Source organism: Mastacembelus armatus, chromosome 2, assembly GCF_900324485.2.
Source record: "Mastacembelus armatus chromosome 2, fMasArm1.2, whole genome shotgun sequence".
In the NCBI taxonomy this organism is placed as follows: domain Eukaryota; kingdom Metazoa; phylum Chordata; class Actinopteri; order Synbranchiformes; family Mastacembelidae; genus Mastacembelus; species Mastacembelus armatus.
In genome coordinates this window covers 7332288-7352601 of record NC_046634.1, presented here as the reverse complement: position 1 = coordinate 7352601, position 20314 = coordinate 7332288, and the positions used below count along the sequence as shown (strand labels likewise).

The window sequence follows — 20314 nt, the reverse complement described above, 5'->3', positions numbered from 1 at the left end:
TCACAGCAAGAAGGTTCCTGGTTTGAAACCCATCAGGGGCCTTTCTGTGTGGAGTTTGCATGTTCTCCCTGTGCTTGTGTGGGTTTTCTCCAGGTACTCTGGTTTCCTCCCACAGTCCAAAAACATGTATGTCAGGTTGACTGGTGACTCTAAATTGCCCATAGGAGTGAGTGTGAGTGTGTGAGGTTGTTTGTCTCTATGTGGCCCTGTGATGGACTGGTGACCTGTCCAGGGTGGACCCCTGCCTTTCACCCAAAGAGAGCTGGGATAGGGTTTTATTTTGAATGTGTTAAAAGTGAACAAGAATACAGTTGTTCGAAGTGATGAGGATTTTAAGATATTAAAACAATCAGTTAACTGTGACTTTTTGATCCACCAGCGCTTCCAGCACCTATGCAGTCCTGCCAAAGCCTCATCCACCAAACACCCAGCACTCCCATACAGCCCAGCACTGCCCCTGAGCAAGAAGTCAAAGGAGCCAGTCGCATCATCCAGGACCATGTGACCTGATAAAGTTGTATATGATGATGGGACACTGGATATTGCTCAGCCAATCAGGTGTGAGGAAGGGTAGGGTCTAAGTTAGAGTTGACACTGCAGAGTCCCAATAGAGGGGCTGGATTGTTGAGGGTCTAAATAGAACAGCTTCCGTTACTGGTTGGCAGACTTGGTTATTTCAAAATAGCATCAATATCTCAACATTTTCTTCTTCCTAAAATCTCTTATTTTAATTGAACCATTAATCACAGCTTCTGTAATCATCTAAGTCATGCAGCTAAATAACCGTTGTCTAGGCAGGAGTTATCACATTACCTTCTGCTTGTGTTAGCTGGTCCACTTAAACTTTTCTTATATGATATTTGTCTGGCTTTTGTATGTGCGAATGCCAAATCATGGCTTACACATTGTTTATAATATGCCTTACACCAAGCACAATTGGTGCTAATGCAATAGTTGCATTAGTCACATGACATTTTTCACTGCTGTCAGTTGCACAAGCTTCAAGTGCAGTTTCTGCAAATGTAAAAGGCAGAACTATTTCTTATCAAGCTGGAAAACATACAACCATAATATCTCAGAATATATTAATACAATGTTACAAAATTGCTTCTGCTACCTAGACAAAATTAAAATGTTTTTATTCTGGACACCAAATGTTTAATTTAAAATCTTGAAGTAGGTTTTTAATTAGAAAGCACTGTACCTGTAAAACAAACTAAGCACTCTGTTGTGATTGTCTTTGCAGAGGAGTTTACAGTCTTCAATGGCAACATTTTAATGGTGCTACATGCACTAGAAGTAAAAATGAATATACACCCTGTATGCAGTGTGGGGATGTGTATATTCTTCTAAAGAACCTATAGCATGAAGACAATCTGTAGTTTACAATCCTTAGTATCATTGTCATATATTACAGTCACAGGCTTAAAGTGACTGTAATATATGACAAAGAAAAGACAAGAAGGTTTTTTTACTTTACTATATTCTTTTTTACATCACCATGAGGTCTTGTCAGTGTCTCAGTGGGGTTTATGTAAAATCATGAACTTACTGTACTTAACGTACTCTTGACTGTAAAAACTGAACAGTAAGGAATATTTAATATGTTTAAACATAAATATGTTGATGTTTTTTATACAAATTTGAAATTTGTGTGTTTTTGATTGGTTAAAATTAGCTCTGAGGAGCATTTGAAAGAATTTCAAAGAGCTATGCTACTCAACTCATCTGTTTTTTAAATGGGTCCAAGTGTTTTATCAGCTCTGTTTACAGGTATATAGAGATGTTCTTCTTTCTCTGTTTCTCTGTCTGTCTGTCTCCCACTCTTTCTGTGTTTATATATATATATATATATATATATAATTTGGTTAAAAATGAAATGTGTGTGTGCAGGTGTGTGTTTGTGTTCCTGCAGAGTATAGCTCTGGGTATAGCTGTGACCCTGAAGATGACCCTATAGCTGTGACCCTGAAGATGACCCTATAGCTGTGACCCTGGAGATGTTTCTCCTCTCTGCGCCATGGTAACCGAGGCTGACACACCTGGTTTCCACAAAGACAGAAAAACAGATGGAGAAAGACACCCGCACTTCATCAGCCGTTCAACCATCTCAAAAACAAGCTCTGTGATTGCCATTCCCTTCTGAAGCATCTCCATTCTGATGGGAATTACTGGTTTAACATCCATGAAGGGATAGAATCGTAGGATGGAGAGTGTGTGTGTGTACAGAAGAGGAGAAGGAGTCATGAGACTAAAGAAGGAGGATGAGTAGCAGCGGCGGGGGGAATTCTGATACCACCACTTAGATGGAGCCTGGCAGTTATGTAAAAGGCTTGGCTTGTCAATTAACCGTATTGGACTCCCTCCTCTCCCAGCCACCATAGGAAGTGGGCTGGTCCAACACACGTGGCTCAGCACGCGTGGTTCACATACACACTCACTCACAACTAGTTTTGGTGACGTGTGTTACTGTATGCAGCCGGCGTTGCACATGTGATCCGGGTTACTGTGTAATTGTGTGTGTGGATAACGGGTGATTTATGTCCATATGGTTGCTTTGGCATACATCTTAGTTTCAGATGATGGGGATTAAAAATGATCCAACAAGCTTGAGAGTGTCTGATTCAAAGAGGAGAGAGGAAGAGGGAGGGAGAGGAGGACATTGTAGGGATGTGAGCCAAAGTGTGTGTGTGTGTTTGTGTGTGTGTGATTTTTCTGTACATGTATATTCATGAAAAAGTTTCCTAATTTTTGCTCAGGCTCAGTGCCACCAGTCTGCAGCTGCAGCACTGTTAACCTCATCTACTAACAATTCTTTGGTGTACATTTTTGGGGACACAAACAGCAGTTTTGTGTTAATATTTTCAGGGATAGCATATCTGAAATATCATTCAAGAGCAAAGCAATCATGCATATTAATATTTTCTACAGGGGCACCAGTCAGTATTGACATCACATATCCTCTGACACGCAGCTCTGGGCTGCTCTGCCGTTTTGGGTCTCTTTACTGTAGGTGATACACTTGACATTTTGGTGTAAAGGAGAAGCAGCCGGCAGCAGGGGAGCAGAAGGGGGGAGATTGGGTGGAGGCAAGACTTGAGGACAGGGAGAAAAAGAGATGGGTAGTGGGGGTGGAAGATGCATTGCATAACAGCTGGGTGATTTGGACATGAAGTTCAGCTTGATACCTTATCCACTCTCCAATGGTCACCATCTTGAAGTTTGCGGGTGTGTGCATGTGGCATGCAGTAGGAAATGAGAATGTTGTCATTTCATGTTTGATATTGGGGAGTAGATCTGTAGCAATGATTTTAAGAGTACTGAGGACATGAGCACAAGTCATGTTATGTAACCTCCCTCCCCAGACACCAGCCAATAAACAGTAAATATGGAAAATATTTAGATTATTTGGATTGTCTATAAATTATTAGTTGGTTGTTAAGTTATTCTTTTTGTAAATTTGATTTTCCTACATCAAGCATTTTCACTGGCTTTGGCTGTTGGCCTAACAACTTTAAACTCACAAATTTTCCTCAGTAATATCGAAGACATGACTCCAATGTGCTTAGTTTCACAGCTCTGTTAACGAACTGTCAAGTGACATTTTTCTGGAGGCTTGTTTGAATAGAGTGTTTCCTCGGTGTGGGATGGTTTATGTGTGGATCGTACCACAGTGGGATTTGACAGGGGCGCGAGGCTTATGGTGGCAGCACACCGTGTTCTCATTTTTGGTCATGCTTCCGCCGTCCACCCACACTCACTCTCATGCCCACTCCCTGGCTGCATCCCTGCACCATACTACCCACACCACTCAGTCACGTAGAAGGGGCTTTGGATTAGCACGCTGCTTTTAGAGAGCTGACATGGGCTCTCGTCACTTGACGCAGCAAAATAGAAACCTAATATGTGTTCTCAAGTTTTTACGTGAGGGTGTGTGCATTCATGAAGCGAGGCCTCCCTCCTGACATGCACACACACACACTCACACCCCCTCTGTGGTGTACAAAGGTAATAGCTGTGACTCAGCAAATGAGCAGTGTCTGGAACTTTTAAGAAAGGCCACTGTTTAGTTGGTGTGTGTGTGTGTGTGTGTGTGACACGCAATGATTTCAGCTCCAGTGGGGTATGCATGGCTAATTCCCTCTCAACACACAAGTATGACATCCCTGTGGCACCAACACACACACCTGCACAGTCACACACACCTTTGTTTCTTTACTTTCCCATACCCAAGTGCAGCAATACAGCTCCTGTACGTAAGCTCACACGTCTCCTCCATCTCCTCCTGCTCTCTCTCACACACACCATTAAATGCCTCACATGGAAAGGATGAACTCCTGGTGCTCTTATTCGGGACTGGCCATAAATTATCTATTTCTCTCTAGTTTGCTGAAACTCTCCAGTCAAATCCTGTTGGACCTTTAGCTTTAAATTATTAAAGAAGTTAAAGTGGAAAAACTGTAAAAATACCAGGCTGGTGTTTAGATTGTTGAGATTAATGGTATTGGTGGTGGGAGCAGCAGCATGTGGCTGTTTAGGAAATAGTTTTGATGTTTTAATGCTGGCTGCAAGTGACACCCTGAAATTGATGAAAATAGTTATGGGCTGGGGGAAATAGATTTTTAATATTCATTTAGGACCAAACATGGTTTAAAGTGATCATTTACAGGTTTGTGTTCTTGATTAGATGTTTTTCTCTGCCCTGACAGACTGATGGACTTGCAAAGCATAACAGGCTGATCTTTCCTTTTGGAAGCATTGGGAAATACTCCAGTGACAGTATTGTTCAGATTCCTCTCCTCTCCTCCAGCACTTGACTTTACTCTGATTTGAGGGAGAGAGAGAGAGACAGAAAGAGAGAAGTGGGGGGAGGAGTGGTGATTGAGCGCAAAGGGGCAGGACTTTTTCTCTCCGGGTCCTATTAAGAGCAAACTTTGTGTTTTTGTTCTCCAACTTCAGCTCTGTGCTTTGAGCCTGCACAGTTCCTCTCTGCTGCGCTTTTCTTTTCCATTCTTTCCTCATTGGTTTTCTTTGCTCGCTTGTTGGTCACTACTGTGTGTTTTTGCATGAGGGATTTGGGCACCAGGAGGATGCGGTTTTTGGAAGAACAAAAACTCAAAGTTGTCTCTTTGGCCGGTCCAGGGCTGTTTTAGTGGGTACATAGATGTTTTTCGTTTTGGAATGAACAATGATGCGGCTCCTTGATGTTCTGGCCGGGGGCATGCTCTGGTTTCAGCTACTGTTGATATGTGTCGTGGAGTTGGAGCTGGGAGCTGGGCTTTCTGCTTTCCAGAGTTTCTATCTTCCACCTGCGAACAGGACGCTTCTGACACCTGCCCGGAGGACAGATGGGGTCGTGCGGACCATTGACCGGATATACCACGGAGGAGGAAAAGTGGGTTATCTGGTGTACCTGGATGGGAGCCGGTTTCAGCTGGACATGGAGCGGGACGAGTCGGTGCTGTCGCATCATTTCAGCCCCCAGTATGTGCTCGCTATGATGGGGGAGAGCTATGCGCCTTTGCAGCAGGAGTGCGTGTTCCGCGGTACAGTGGACTCCATGCCGGAGTCCCTGGCCGTTTTCAGTCTCTGCGGTGGGGGTCTTGAGGGCTTCTTTGCCGTGAAAAACACACGCTACACCATCACACCTATCATCAGGGCGAAAGGACACAAGCACGATGTGCGCGCCCTGCAGGACAAGGACGCGGAGAGCGCGCTCCATGTGTTTACGCGCGAGAGTTTCAGCTTCGAGGCAATGCATGAAGGGCGCGAGAGCTGCGGGACGCGTGACCGGCACAGAGGAGGCAGACTTGCTGGGGGGAAACGCCAACACAGAGGTCGCGGGAGGTGGTGGGTCCCCCCGGAAAACACTGAAGATCATGGCCCTCGCAGCCGACGATGGTGGAACCGGCTCATCAAATCCGCCGCACCAGAGACCGGCACGCGTCAGAAGAGGTCGGTCTCACGCGCCAGGCACGTGGAGCTACTGCTGGTGGCTGACGACACCATGACAAAGAAATACGGCAAAGACTTGAACCACTATCTGCTCACACTGGCCTCCATCGCCTCCAAACTGTACGGGCACGCCAGCATCGAAAACCCCATCCGGCTGTCGGTGGTGAAAGTGACCACGTTCACCGACAAGGAGAAGGGGCTGGATGTATCCAAAAACGCCGCGGCGACACTGAAAAGCTTCTGCAAGTGGCAGAACCAACAAAACCCACTGGACGACGAGCACCAGCACCACCACGACGCCGCCGTTCTCTTCACCAGGCAGGTAAACAAACTCCCATTGCTTTCCGCACCTCCACCTGTCCGCTCCCCCCACCTGGCAGGCGCTCACCGAGGCGCCGGCCCCGCCTGCCTTCCATCCCACACAGCGGAGAAGTGGCGGTTTACCGCCTCAGTGTGATGCCAAGAAGCGCAGTGACGCCACGGTTTGTTTTGATGGTGCACGCGGTGGCAGCTGGTTCAGTGTAGCTGTGTGAAACAAGAAGCCTGAAAATGGCAAAACAGAAAAGTCCCGACACGTTTTTATCTGCATCACTTTAATTAATAACGTGTTATTCTTTTGCCTTGAGCCGGTAGGTGAGCGACACATGTAACTCCAGCTGACAAGAACTGTTTCTCCATCAGAATTATAGTCAGTCAGAAATGAAGACTTCACAACCTGCTCCCCACATGTCTCTGATTATATAAACCCTTTCAGTGTTTGTTTTCTTTCTCCTTGTGTTTCTCGCTCTCCTTCTTTTTGCTGAATCTTGGTGCGTAATGCAGCGCAGCGTCTGTGAAACAGCCATAAAAACTGTATTTCCTGCGCCGGGTGTTTTTCTAGGCAGACTCTTCTGTCTCCAGGCTCCCCCTCCTAGTCCCCTGACAGTGCAGAAACTTCTATGATCTGAGGCGCGCTCCCTACGCCGTGCACACATTCTTCCCTGGGTAGGAGGTTTGAAATCATCTGCTGGGTGCATTGCAGAAATATTTCTAAAACTCTGTTGAAACTCTAGTTAATTTGGTAGTCATCCCAACTTTGCACTCCCCCAGCCCCATCTCTCTCTCTCATCACTTCAGTCTGCACATTTTTTCCCCAGTTACTTTTCCAGCTTTTGTCAGCTGGGGCAGGGAGCTGTCAGGAAAACAAACACATCCACCCTGTGAGAAGCTGAGGCCACACTCATTTATCCCCTCTTTCACCACCCCCTCCCCCCCTGCCCTCATTGCCTGGTCCAAAGCCACAGAGCAGCAGTAGATCTGCATGCATTTTTTTTACCTCTCCGGGTGTGGCTTTATGGTGGTTAGCTCCAGTTAACATGTTAACCTCTCCTTGGGTTGTGGTATGTTCCAGTCATGCAAGGTCTTGTCATGAAAAAGGAAGTACCTGGGCTATTACCTCAGATCTCCTGGCACCAAATGCAAAATGGCACGGTCATTCACTGCCAAAGTGCCAGTTGTGAATACCTGAGGTCAACATGGTGGCACAGTGGCACAGTTTGTGTGCCAACCACGTTGTGGCATCCTGTTAACCTTCTAGCACTACAGCTGCATGGGCAAGACTGGAAGAAGAAAGAGCCATGATGGTTTGGTTTGGCAGGATCAGGCAGGTATGGGAACAGTTATCTAGATTCCTCTAAGGCAGCCTCAGGACAGGAGGGGCAAGCAAAATGGACAGAAAGCTTTAATGAAACATGACAGGCAGTACTGTGGATTTTTTTCTGTTCCATGTGGGCTTTGATCCCGTTAAAATACCCATGCTCACCCTGAGACCACACTCATCCAATCTGAGTGCTTTTCCATTTAGTTTAACTCCACGTTAGGGATTACAGTTATACGGAGATTCGGACATTGTCTCATACTGTGATCAATTTCATTTCATTAGATCTATTTCATACCAAACATTAGTCTACATCTTGTTGTAATAAACAAGTTTCATAAATGTTTTCCATTGTTGTGTGTTCACAGAGGAACATCCATCATAAACTGCCAGTATTGGCCATATATTGACCTTAACAATATATCAGCAACACTTCCATTATTTACAAACCTGTGTCTTGACCTTCATTCACACACATTTCATCTTCTCTGTTGAATGTGAAAGACACGCTGCAGATTTCAGCTGTCACCAGGGTGTGTCCTTATCTGCCACAGCCTCTGTAACAAAGTACACACAGCTGAGACATGAGGAGGTGGGTTTGTTAACCATGTGTGTTGCATTTCTGCAGGTCTAATGTGCTGAGTTGTAGCTAAGTGTGCTCAGTGTGCAGAATAAGCACATAGCTAATGCATGACATGAGTTTGGGGTTGTGAGTGTTTAAGCCAAAGAAAGGAGTCCCTGCAATGCTTTGACCTCTGAACTCTAAAGGCCATTATAGGCCATTATCAGGATTACATGTGTTGGCTGAGTGCTTGAATTGCTGTTAATTTACCTTGTCTGTCATTATAATGGGCTGACACACAGGGCTGAGGTTTGTTTACATGTAAACACTGCTGGAAACTACTTGGTGGACATGAGTGGAAGTAGATTTTAAACATCCATGATTAACAAGTATCGACTCAGGTTACAGACTAAGGTGTGTCAGAGGAAAAATGTGGAATGTGAAGATGTTGGCATCTTGCAAAATCTTCACTTAGCCTCATTCTTTACGAGAACCAAACTTTAATTTGGCTATTACTCATTTTCCAAGAGTGGTTGTAGGAAAAGATCCACGCATAATGTCAAGAGATACAGAAAATGTACTAGTTTACAAACAGGATAAAGCCATTGATGTATCCACTGACAGAATATCAGCCGGGGGAAAAAAAACTTTATTTGGTTCTGGTTAGTATCTCATTTCTTTCTTACAGAAAGCAAAGAAGTGTGATGTACAAGGTGTGGTAATGTTTTAACTATTTTCTCTGGCTTTTTTCAAGAGGAATGATGAGTGGTGCAGAATAATGTGCAAAGACAGACTTGGCAGTGCTGTACATTTGATTCAGATGTGCTGTAGTAGATGGTCTGTAGTATTTAGTTGTACTGAGGTAACCAGATAACAATGTAACTGTTTCATTTTGTGTATTTGGAACTGCTTTTAAGTAAGTCCTGATTATTGTAGTCCATTGAACTAGAACCGAAGCTCTCTGAAGACTTTGTCACTGTGAAGTCAGACCAGACCATTGTTCCTAAATGGGGGGCACAGGGTACAGGGAAGTCCTCTCTTTGTGGGTGGGTCCAATTACTCCAGTGCCCCCATACTTGCAATGAGCTGACCCGTGTGGCAGTGTCACCCAGTTCAACACATAGCAGCATCAGTACAAAACAAGAGGCACATTGATGGGTCTCTTCTGAGTGTGTCTGTGTCTGTATGGGAGCATTGCATGATATGCATGGCTGTGCTCACTTGGACACTTGACAAAGCCCTACTGTAAGGTGGACAGAGAGATCTACAGCGCTGTGGGGATATTTGATTTGCTTCAATAGCTCAGATGTCTAGATAGAAATTGCTAGCAGCTGCTTGTGATGCCAGTGATATGTAAGTGCTGATCTTTTCAACCTGAGCTGAGGTCAGGTCACCTTCACTGCACACAGGTCAGATGTGTAGTAGTACAGTCAGAGACAGTAGCCAGTAAATAATATCCAACCAAGCAACAGTCCAAAACGAAAAGACATTTTATTTACAATGAGGAACTTGTCACTGACAACAGCATTTTTTGGCATTTTTGTTTAAACAATCAGTCAAGATTGAAAATATTTGACACTTACAGTTGTTCACCAACCAATCACTGAATAGCAAGTGGAGCTTGAGTTGAGAGTATTTCGTGGCACATACTGATCTCAAGATCAAAAATGAATTGCCATCTTTAGAAATGTCCAGTGTATGACTGAACAATATGGTTATAATCAGTGTCAAATGTATATACAATTACATATAAAACAAGAGTATACAGCAATCAGAGCATTGAATTTCATACCAGCACTGTCACATGGTGCCTGAGCACAAGGTGTTTGTGAGTTTTTATCTCCAAATTAATAAAATTTAACATCATAAAATCATTATGAGAAGGTCGTGATTGATGTAAAAAATGAACATGTGTGTGTGTGTGTGTGTGCGTGTGCGTGCACACTGGTCCTCCCTTTCCTGTGCACTTGTCTTTCTCCTGCCCTCCATGTGTTCATGTGTTTATGTGTGTCTATACATTGGCGTGTACGTTTCCCATCCCTTGCTGGCGTCACAGCTAGTCGCTCTGTTTGTTTAAACCGTTCTTGATATTTCACATGGACTATAACTCGTCTGGGATATGTTGACAACCTGCAGACAGCTCATGGATCCCAGACCCTCGACCCCGGCCCTGGATCTGTCGACACACGAGTGGTCAGACAGATCCATCTGCCCTGTAAAAACATGAGCTTCACCCTCTTCACATCAGTGGCTTTAGTACTCCTGCTTGCAATCATAGTCTGAAGTTTCCTTTGTGCACTGACTTTTGGCTGGTTCATATTTCTGTGCACGACAAATAACACTAGTTCAACTAGATGCATTTTGATTTTCTTTGTCAGTGATGAAAGATGCTAAAATGCACCACAGAAATCAGGGCGACAGTAGATTTAGGTGGAAATTCTCTGGTGGTCCTGCAGTTGCTGTGGGTACAGTTATTGAATAAATTGCCTAGTTTATTTTCAGCCACTGTAAAAAAAAAAACATGGTCTGATGTCTCTCACTATTTGACAGCCTGTCCGTCACTGGGGGACCAGTCATTGGGACCTGTCCACTCACTGGTATGCAGCTGGTTTTTATCACTTCTGGTTAACATCTTTACTGAAATCAGCCTGCAGTGTGTTTTCATCATACAGAATAATCTGAACTCACCCTGCAAGATGGTTTTTAGTGTGTGTGTGGGTGTGTGTGTGTGTGTGTGTGTGTGTGTGTATGAGGAGGGGGGCTGGCTGGCTATTTGTTTAACACAAGCCTTGGCTTCTATTACATGTGGTCCTGTAAAACACAGCCCTACACACAACTATGATCATCTCATGACCTTCACAACCAGCGTGCCACCTGTTCTCCTGTTATTTCTGCCAATATTTCTGTAACTCCTAGTACTCTCAGCTCTTCGCTTTAATTTCCGGCATCCTCTACTCCCCCCACTGCCCCATCCTACCTCTGATTCCTTAACTTTTAGCCCTCGCCCTCCTTTCTCTCCCTTTATTTGTTCTTCTTTATTTGTGAAATTGGTGAAAATGTTTGTGTTTTTTTTTTGCACATCACTTTGATATCTAATAGGAGATTTCTATTTTTTCCCTTTTCACTAGTGTTTCCTGTTACATTGTGGTGTACCAACGAAAGCTGTGTACACAAGAAAGAGTGTAACAAAAACTGCTCTTGCACTAGAGCCTGGGAGGAGATGTATGAATAAATAAATGAAAAAGAGGGAGGTGTAAAGAGGACTGAGGTGAAAGAGTGTGGGAAACAGGGAAAGAGAAACAGAGCAGATATGAAAGTAAACTTCTCTATACATTCTCACTGTCTGATTCAAAATAAACAGGCTTCTTCTGTAGTCTTCAAGCTTGACTGCACACAGAAAAATAAAGAGAAACTTCAGCAAATTTTGGCTCTGAACAGCAGTTTATGCAGTCAGACTCAGCCTTTGTGTGCTTCATGTACCCAGCAGTCATTTGGCAAAAGTAGGCATTCCTGGACTGTGTACATGTGCATATTGTGGGTGTCTGCTGGATGCATTTATGATGCATATATATGTATATATATATATATATATTTATATATGTGTGTGTGTGTGTTCTGTACTTGTAAGTATGTACCCATCCATTTAGACTTAGTTATGTGCAGCTGAGTGTATTTGTGTGTGTGAGGTGGTCCCACCCAGTCAGTCATGTGTATAAGCCCAGAACACAAGGGAGTTTGTTCCAAACCGATTGGCCCGAAACGGGTAAACACCCTCCCCAGAGATTTTCTCACACACGACCCAGCAGGCCTGTCAACACCACTTAACATGACGATTCATCCTCACTACGGGATGTTTGTGTGTTTTCCTTTTTAGATGTTCTCATGTGCACATGCATGGATGTTTGTCTCTATACGTCTTTGTGTGTCTCTGTGCTGATACATTACTTCATTCTGAGTGTAGATGCAAACAGATCTGTGTGCATGTGTGTTCGCTGATTAACTCATTGATCTGTACGCTCAGCGGGGCCAGGCACTACACCCTGAGGCCTCATCTGCATGGCCATGTATGGCAATTAAAACAAAGATCAATACTGTGTACTCTGGCACCTCTTAAGGCAGACAGAGATGGAGGACAAAGAAGGAGAACGTGGAATAGAAATTAAAGGAACATTTCACCAATTTTCTATGTCAACATGACTAGGCACGAGAAGTACTGCTCATCCACTTAAACCTGGTGTGGAACATCTTCTGTAGCTCTAGGGGAGAACTGTCAGGTCTGACAAAACTTCATGTTGAACTTGTTGGATATGAGCATCGACCAAGTAGAGAAGCCCTATCCATAAAATCATTAACCACAAAGAAAACTGGGTTTGTTGTTGTTTTTTTTAATGAAGAGCTATTTAAACTTGCATTGTTTTTATTTTTGCAGGACCTTTGCGGTCACCACTCTTGCGACACACTCGGCATGGCGGACGTTGGCACCATCTGCTCCCCAGAGAGAAGCTGCGCTGTCATTGAGGATGATGGGCTTCACGCTGCATTTACGTTAGCACATGAGATAGGTAGGCATGGATACATACACAAAAACACAAACAAGCCAAAGCTTGCACAGGTACATTTGTCATTCTGATTCTTGAGTGCTCCCTGTGTTTTCATTGCTCATTCTTGTTGCATGTGCAAACTCGAGACAAGTCTGGTCCTCTCTCAAATTACTGTGTACATGGTGTACCCATCACTTCTGTTTTTCAGGTCACCTGCTCGGTTTGTCTCATGATGACTCCAAGTTCTGTGAGGAGCGTTTTGGAGTGAACAGTGACAAGCGGCTCATGTCCTCCATCCTCACCTCCATCGATGCCTCCAAACCCTGGAGCCGCTGCACCTCAGCGACCATCACTGACTTCTTTGATGATGGAAATGGTGAGCGTGGGAGAAAATGTCAAACAATAATGGCAGGGGGGGATAGAGAGCTTGTGAGAACTTTTCTCAGCCAGTAGAAAGTTTTTCTCTATGTACAAATTGTCTCCATGTAAATATGACATTTAGTAGCTTTTCTCCCACAGCACCTACTCATGAGAGCTGTTTACTACCAGACAAAGTTGAAATCTCTGTTAATAGAGGGTTGTTTACAATCCTATAAACTTCTTATGGAGTGATATTGCAATGTGGCCAAAGTCAGATCACTGGCTGGAAATCAAGATGAGTCACACTTTGCTTCATTCCTGTTTCATCAAGTAGTTTTATTCATGACAGCCATAAAGCATTGTCACTGACAATTTCTCAAACCTTTCTATTGCTTTCAGGATATTTCACGTAGCAGCATTTAGATCCTAATCTGACAGTATTTGAATGCTGCTCCAGCTCTTAATTGAGTGATGGGTCATATAGGCTGGGTTTGTCAATAGCCTAAAATAGTTTTTATTTTTCTACGCTACAGCCGAGTGTCTCCTCGATTATCCTCACCACGCTCTTCTTGGCCCAGAGGAGCTCCCAGGACAGAGCTATGACGCTGTCCGTCAGTGTCGCCTGGCCTTTGGCCCCGAGTACACAGTCTGCCCAGGCATGGATGTATGTTCTCGGCTGTGGTGCGCTGTGATTCGCCAGGGACAGATGGTGTGTCTGACCAAGAAGCTGCCAGCGGTGGAGGGAACGCCTTGCGGGAAGGGACGCATTTGCCTGCAGGGCAAGTGTGTGGACAAGACCCGCAAGAAACACTACTCGGTAAGAGGGATGGACTGGATCAGAATGTGAGGGAGAACTAGAAAAGGATATGGAGACAGACAGTGTTTGATAAGAGAGACAAAAAGAACTACACTCAAAAATAGATTCCTTATTATAGTTCAGAAACTGATATTTTAAGCATTGTACAAACTTGTTTGTGGGAGATAAAAATAAATAATGCAATATACAGCATGTGGGGCAGAAGGAAAAGCTGAAGTGGAAAAGGAGACAGACACACTTAAAGAGAAAAAAAATATGTCATGGGTTTCTTGTGTGTCTCCATTATGTGGAATGTTTTGTTTATGCCACTGCTGATCTCTGCTATTTGTTCTCCTGACCTCCCTTAAACGGATCTAAATTAAACCAGGCCTTAAAAACTCTTTAAACACCAAATCTGTTTTGGCAGAACATCCACACTGTTTGTGAGTGTTTGTGTTGGTGAGACAAAAGTCAAAAAGAATGAAGAAGTTTCTTTGTGTTTATTTGTCACATGACGTTTGAGTGTGACTCGATCCTTGGCAGACGGCTGCACATACGGATCCAGCCCAAGTTTTTACTCAGTCCATATTCACAGCCCAGCATGACGACCAGCTAACGCCTCAGAGCAACCTTAACCCTCAAATCCATTTTAGGCTTTGAGTCTTTGAACCTCCATATATTTACTACAGCATCATTGCAGCTCAAATAGCTTTTATTGTGAAAAGAGGCAGTTAAACCAAATGAAGAGGCTGTTTCCAAGTAAGATTATAAAATAACTTTTGTCTCATATTGTGTCATATTGTGTTAATTATTAATTATCTCATTTTTCTCACTGATGACTTACGGATGTTTGGTTGGAGGAACACAGAACTAAGAACATTACTTTGAGAATTTCATTGAGGCTGTTCCTCCGGGGAAGCATGTGAGCTGTGGCTTCAAAAAGACTTTAGTTATTATCATGAGGATAGCCTCATTCCTTCTCTCTCCCTCTTCCCACAACCATAATGAATGCCTTTATCATAAATTCCTCACTCCAAATGGCATTCCCTGTGACACATGGCTTGGCCAGCAACCACTCTGACTCCCACCATTTCTCGTAATTGTCGTCTCTCATCCTTTTCTTTCTCTTTCTTTTCTGATCTTTCCTCTTCTGTGACTTCCCTGGGCCTTCATCCCTCTGCTTTCTTCTTCCCTCTGCATGCCCTTTCTTCTCACTCCTCTGCTCCCTTTCCCAGACGTCTAACCATGGCAGCTGGAGTTCCTGGGGTCCTTGGGGTTCGTGCTCCAGAACCTGTGGAGGCGGGGTGCAGTTCGCCCAGCGTCTGTGCAACAACCCGCCACCACGGAACAATGGCCGCTACTGCACAGGGAAGAGAGCCATCTATCGATCCTGCAATGTCATGCCATGTCCAGCATCAAGTGGGTGTGACTGCATGCAGATGTGTGCATGAATATGAGAGTACACTAGGTTTTGAAAAGAATATCTGTATCTTTTATTTTTCATATGACAAGGTAATTTTACAGCTCAGGTTGATTCATAATGCAAAATATACTGTATAGTCCTTTATTTAAAATTTCTTTTAATGGAATGTTTCTCCAGATAAAACTTTCCGTCAGGAACAGTGTGATATGCGTAATGGTCCTCAGACAGACCCTAAAGGGGTGAAGACCTTTGTTGAGTGGGTGCCTAAATATGCAGGAGTTCTCCCTAAAGATGTGTGCAAGCTGACATGCAGGGCAAAAGGAACAGGATACTATGTGGTGTTCTCTCAGAGGGTGAGTTAGATAAAAAAAAAAAAAGTAAACTTGATGTTTGGTGAAAACAAAAACATGAGGGTGATGATGGTGATACTGTGATTCTGTTGTCAGGTGGCAGATGGGACGGAGTGTCGTCCTTACAGCAGCTCGGTGTGTGTGAAGGGAAAATGTGTACGGACGGGCTGTGACGGCATCATCGGCTCCAAGCTGCAGTTTGACAAGTGTGGTATATGTGGAGGTGACAGCACAGGATGTGTACGTGTAGTGGGCAACTTCACCAAGAAAAGGTATACAGACACATAGAGCCTGAGTTTAATGACGGGAAGTTTGTATGTGTTGTTTATATTTACACTGTTCAGCACGTTTGCAGTCTCTACTATCAGGTTTCTATTTTCAGTGTCTCACTCTGTATGTTAGGTACCTTTACTGTTAAGGCTGTTGCATTTTCAAAACGCAGCAAAACCTCTTCCATTATTTATGATTTCCACATATAGTATCAAATACATCACATTTCTTCACATTATTTCTGATATTATTTTGTGCTGTACTGCATTTGTCATCTAGCAGTTTGCTAACAAAGTGAGACCAGATTGAATGAGCATGCACCAAGTGTTTAATGTACTGACCTGATCTTTCCTCTGCTTTCTGTCTTGTACAACAGTAAGGGCTATACTGATGTAGTAAAGATCCCAGCGGGCTCCACCCACATAAAGATTCGTCAACACAAGGCCAAGGACCAGACCCGCTACACCGCTTACCTGGCCATTCGACGGCCCAACAGCGAGTACCTCCTAAATGGCAAGTTCATGATCTCCACCTCTGAAACGATCATTCCACTCAACGGATCTGTGCTCAACTACAGTGGCTGGAGCCAAAGGGATGAGTGGCTTCACAGTATGGGACCCGGCGCCCTCCAAGACGCCTTGGTAGTCCAGATTCTAGCAACAGATGCTAAAAAGCCCCTGGACATCCGTTATAGCTTCTACATGCCTCATCGGACAACCCCAGAGCAGCCGTCAGCTCATCTCAACCCCAACCCAAAGTCTTTACCTTTGCAGAGCACTACGACAGTCTCAACCATGATTAGAACCGCCACCACCATAAGAAGCACCACTACATCCTCCTCTGCTACTCCAAGTCTGGTGCTAGGTCCACCTACAGCTCTAGGTCCCTCAACCCCAACCCCAGGGCCCCAGTGGGTAACAGGCTCCTGGATGCCCTGCTCCAGGACTTGTGACACTGGCTGGCAAAGCCGGACAGTGCAGTGTAAGGACCAGGATGGGAAACTGTCCAAAAGCTGCGTGCTGGGCACACGCCCCTCAGCTTTCAAGCAGTGTCTGGTGAAGACATGTTGAGGAGAAACCCGAGGAAAAATGATTCAGTAAGACAAGAACCAACGCACAGGAAGATGTTCTACTCTGGACTTCAGTGCTGGAAGTAGGACCAGTGAATGGACCTAGTTGGACAGACTGGCTTGGATGTACCTGACTGATTGCCAGAGGAATGTCCTGGAATCCTAATAGCTATGCAGTGCACAAGTTAACAGAAGACACTTTCCATATGATGACGACAAGTATCTCCATGGCAGAGCTAAAGACTTGAGCTGCATGTAGACAATAACTGATTGTCTTTACTTCGGTCTCCAAACCCTGGAGGCTCATTGTGTGTTGCCCTGTAATGGCATGCGTGTTGTGTCTTTTTTATGCTATTTCATGTGTTCTAATCACTGTGGGGATTTGAAAGTTTTGCCCCATTGTCTTTTGTCATGAGTGTGTCCAAGACAAGACCCCCAACGATGGGAAGCACTCGTTATTCACCTTGCCTTTATATCTGCCTGTTCCACAGCCACCATACTTCAAATCAAGGTCCTGTAAACTGGACATTTTATTAACTGAGCGGCACATAAAATATTTTATGAAAAAAATGTTGAAAATGCTAATTCACTGGATGGTAGGCAATCTTTCTAGCAACTGCTAAGCAATAAAACGTAACCAAGAAGGTTCCCTTGCATTAAACATGCACAGGGTTTCTTTTTCATGAATCAACTAGAGTTCTACTACTGGCCTTATTTCTACCGAATAAAACAATGGTTGCCTTATACTCGGGCTGATACCAAGATTGCTTATCAGTATTGATTCCCTAAATAATTGTACAACCCACCCAGTGACTGAAATGTCCATGTTCAGGTGATATACATATGATGGTTCTGGATCAGTGTTACTAATACGCCCCGACTACAACCCTTCTGTGTCTTTCTCTGTGTCCAGCTGAAAACTGGGAGGCAGCACATGAGAAGCAGACGTTTGCCCAACTATGTCCCTTCATGGTGACCATTATGTGGAAACCGTTCAAAAGAAAGCTGAAGATGAAATACAAAGGGAGAGTATGGTGGCCTTGAGGGACAAACTTCCAACAGTTAAATAGACGAAGGGATAAAGTAACCACGACACTCCCTAACTTTTAGGGATGTTCATGATGAATCACGGGTTTGCAGCAGATATTCATTTTTTATGTTTGTCTTTGTGTGCATGTTATGTGTTAGCACATCCATGCACCCAGGCCTGTGTTTAAAGCACATACAACCATGAACATGTGTTTAGTAGCATCTTGTAGCTTCTCTCTCTGTTCCCCTGTATCAGGCATTATGCTGGATCTGGGAGGTTTATGGTCCTTATGTTTGTTTGTTTGTTTATCTATTTGCTAATATGACAATGTGTGCCCTGGATACTCACAACAGCAACAGAGATACTAATGCCATCATTAATGTCCTTTTGCAATTCAACTCTTCTTTTTTTTTTTTTTTCATCACTCAAACTCTGTTTTATTCTTACATACTGTTCTTTGATCAAATTGCAAATTTAAACTTGTTTCCAACTCTGATGGGTGATGTTTGCTACAATAGGACAATTCACATTGTGCCACAGAATGGTGCATTAGCTCATGGATGGCACTGGGACACCTGGCTGAGGATTTGTAAGGGTCAGATAACCCAACAAAAATGTAGCCATCTGACACCTCCAGCCCAGTAGCTGACTGGTTATTCATTTGTGATCTTCACAACTTTGAAAAATTCTTCACCAGAACTTGTATCTCCGGGATGATGCCTCGGTTACTCCACAGTCCACGGACCTCACGGTGGCTACTTTGTGCCAAAGAAACAGTCCCTGGTGGCAAACTGGGGAACGCTGATTCTGTGTGAGTTAGATGAGAAGACTGATAACACTCATGTGTCTGGCCATTAAATCTAAAGTTTCATCCAGAAGTCACTTAGCTTAGATGGAGGCGGGTCAGGTAGTGTTAACTCTACTCTCAATATTAGTCATTAAGCCCCAACCCTATCGAATAATGTTGACTATAAACCTATTGGACTTTCTCTAAACGTGTTAAACTCTCTTGTACCCTTCATGTTTCCCTGTTTGGCAAACCTCACCCACCTGGCACCTGTGCAGGACAAAACAAACCAGATACTCCATGACCCAGCTCGACATACCGCTCACAAGACGCCCACACATTCATGTTGACTTAGACAATGTAGACATTTTTGTACATGAGTAAGTTGTCATATATGCATTAGTAAGTGCCCATATATACACAGGAACGTACACACAGACACACACATACCACTGAAACAATCCACCGGTCGCAGAGTTTTTGAGAAACATCACTCACTGAAACCCCTCTCGCTGAACGACAGAAACACAGCACTGAACTTGTAATTTATTATTTGTACAACTGGTATGTGTGAATAAAAAAAACAATGAGATGAGTTTTATTTATTATAGTAATTTTGTATCAAATTACTATTTAACTTGGGATGTGACTGTGCAGACTCATTCCTTTGTAAGAATATAGTGTTTCTTTCCTAGTCATCTACAGGAATATGTGTACATAAAATCTATATATTTAAGTGTCTTTGTGTCTGTGTAGTTTATGTTGTCACTACATTAAAACATCTTTATCATATGTCTTTTTGCCATATCAAATCAGTCAGGAGCCTCATATGAAGCAGATATAAGTCACTGGTGGTTGTAGACCCTTTCAGGCTTCCTCAACCATCTGTCAGTTTTATCTCCACAGCCATAAAAATGAATAATTATTATTGTTGTCTATTAGAGAACATAATTATAAAAAGCTACAGGTTCAAAGCTAATAAGCTACAGGCTTATTATGAAATTTTCTTAGCTTTTTCATTTCCTCAGTATTTTCCATCATACCTTAGTAAACCAAGACATTGAGGCTCAACATTAAGGTGCATTTACTCAGGTTTGTTTGGTGGAATGATTTTATTGTGAAGTCTGTAATGATCAGCAGAGAGTAGCTAAGCAAATGTTTTCATAACACAAGCACATGCAGGCATAGGTAGGTATATTTTAACCTACAAAGAAAAGTGTGTGTTTTTACCAGTACGACCAAGTTGTTAAGGGCTTAAGACCCAATAAACAATAATCCTTGTGGGTTCAAATCCTACTTCTGGTAGGACTCAGTACAGTACTAAACCAAGGCTGTCTCCTTGTGGCTCCTGGCTTGCAGCTTTACAAAACAAATGTACATCCAAATGTGATACAAAAGCGCCATCTGTGGGCTTAATTTGGAATAGGGCCCCTCAGGTTCTGGAAAATCTTTGCAGCAGTCTGGAGATGTTCCTAAGCACATGTCTGCCATCTGCTGGAAGCCTCTGAAACTACAGCTATTCGTTTTTATAACCT

General features: G+C 43.6%; 2 protein-coding genes across 9 annotated transcripts in view; both read left to right on the top strand.

The window, feature by feature from the left end:
• The window catches only part of LOC113127275 (sodium- and chloride-dependent GABA transporter 2-like), a 28686-nt gene extending 15976 nt beyond the window's left edge, over positions 1-12710 (top strand). For 6 of the 8 annotated variants that reach the window (XM_026301712.1, XM_026301708.2, XM_026301707.2 and 3 more), the window contains one exon: positions 380-1700. In XM_026301712.1, the coding sequence (XP_026157497.1) occupies positions 380-505 (126 nt within the window). In that variant the 3' untranslated portion in view covers positions 506-1700. Of the gene's footprint in view, positions 1-379; positions 1701-1893; positions 2077-12582 lie in introns of those variants that run through there. The other 2 variants (XR_003295407.1, XR_003295408.2) reach the window with 2 other exon arrangements.
• adamts5 (ADAM metallopeptidase with thrombospondin type 1 motif, 5 (aggrecanase-2)) lies at positions 2975-19520 on the top strand. Its single transcript, XM_026301705.2, has 8 exons — positions 2975-6277; positions 12583-12715; positions 12903-13070; positions 13588-13871; positions 15086-15269; positions 15451-15626; positions 15720-15895; positions 16270-19520. The coding sequence occupies exons 1-8, from the start codon at positions 5189-5191 to the stop codon at positions 16961-16963; spliced, it is 2904 nt and encodes a 967-aa protein (XP_026157490.1). The 5' UTR covers positions 2975-5188; the 3' UTR covers positions 16964-19520.
• The last annotated feature ends 794 nt before the right edge of the window (positions 19521-20314 follow it).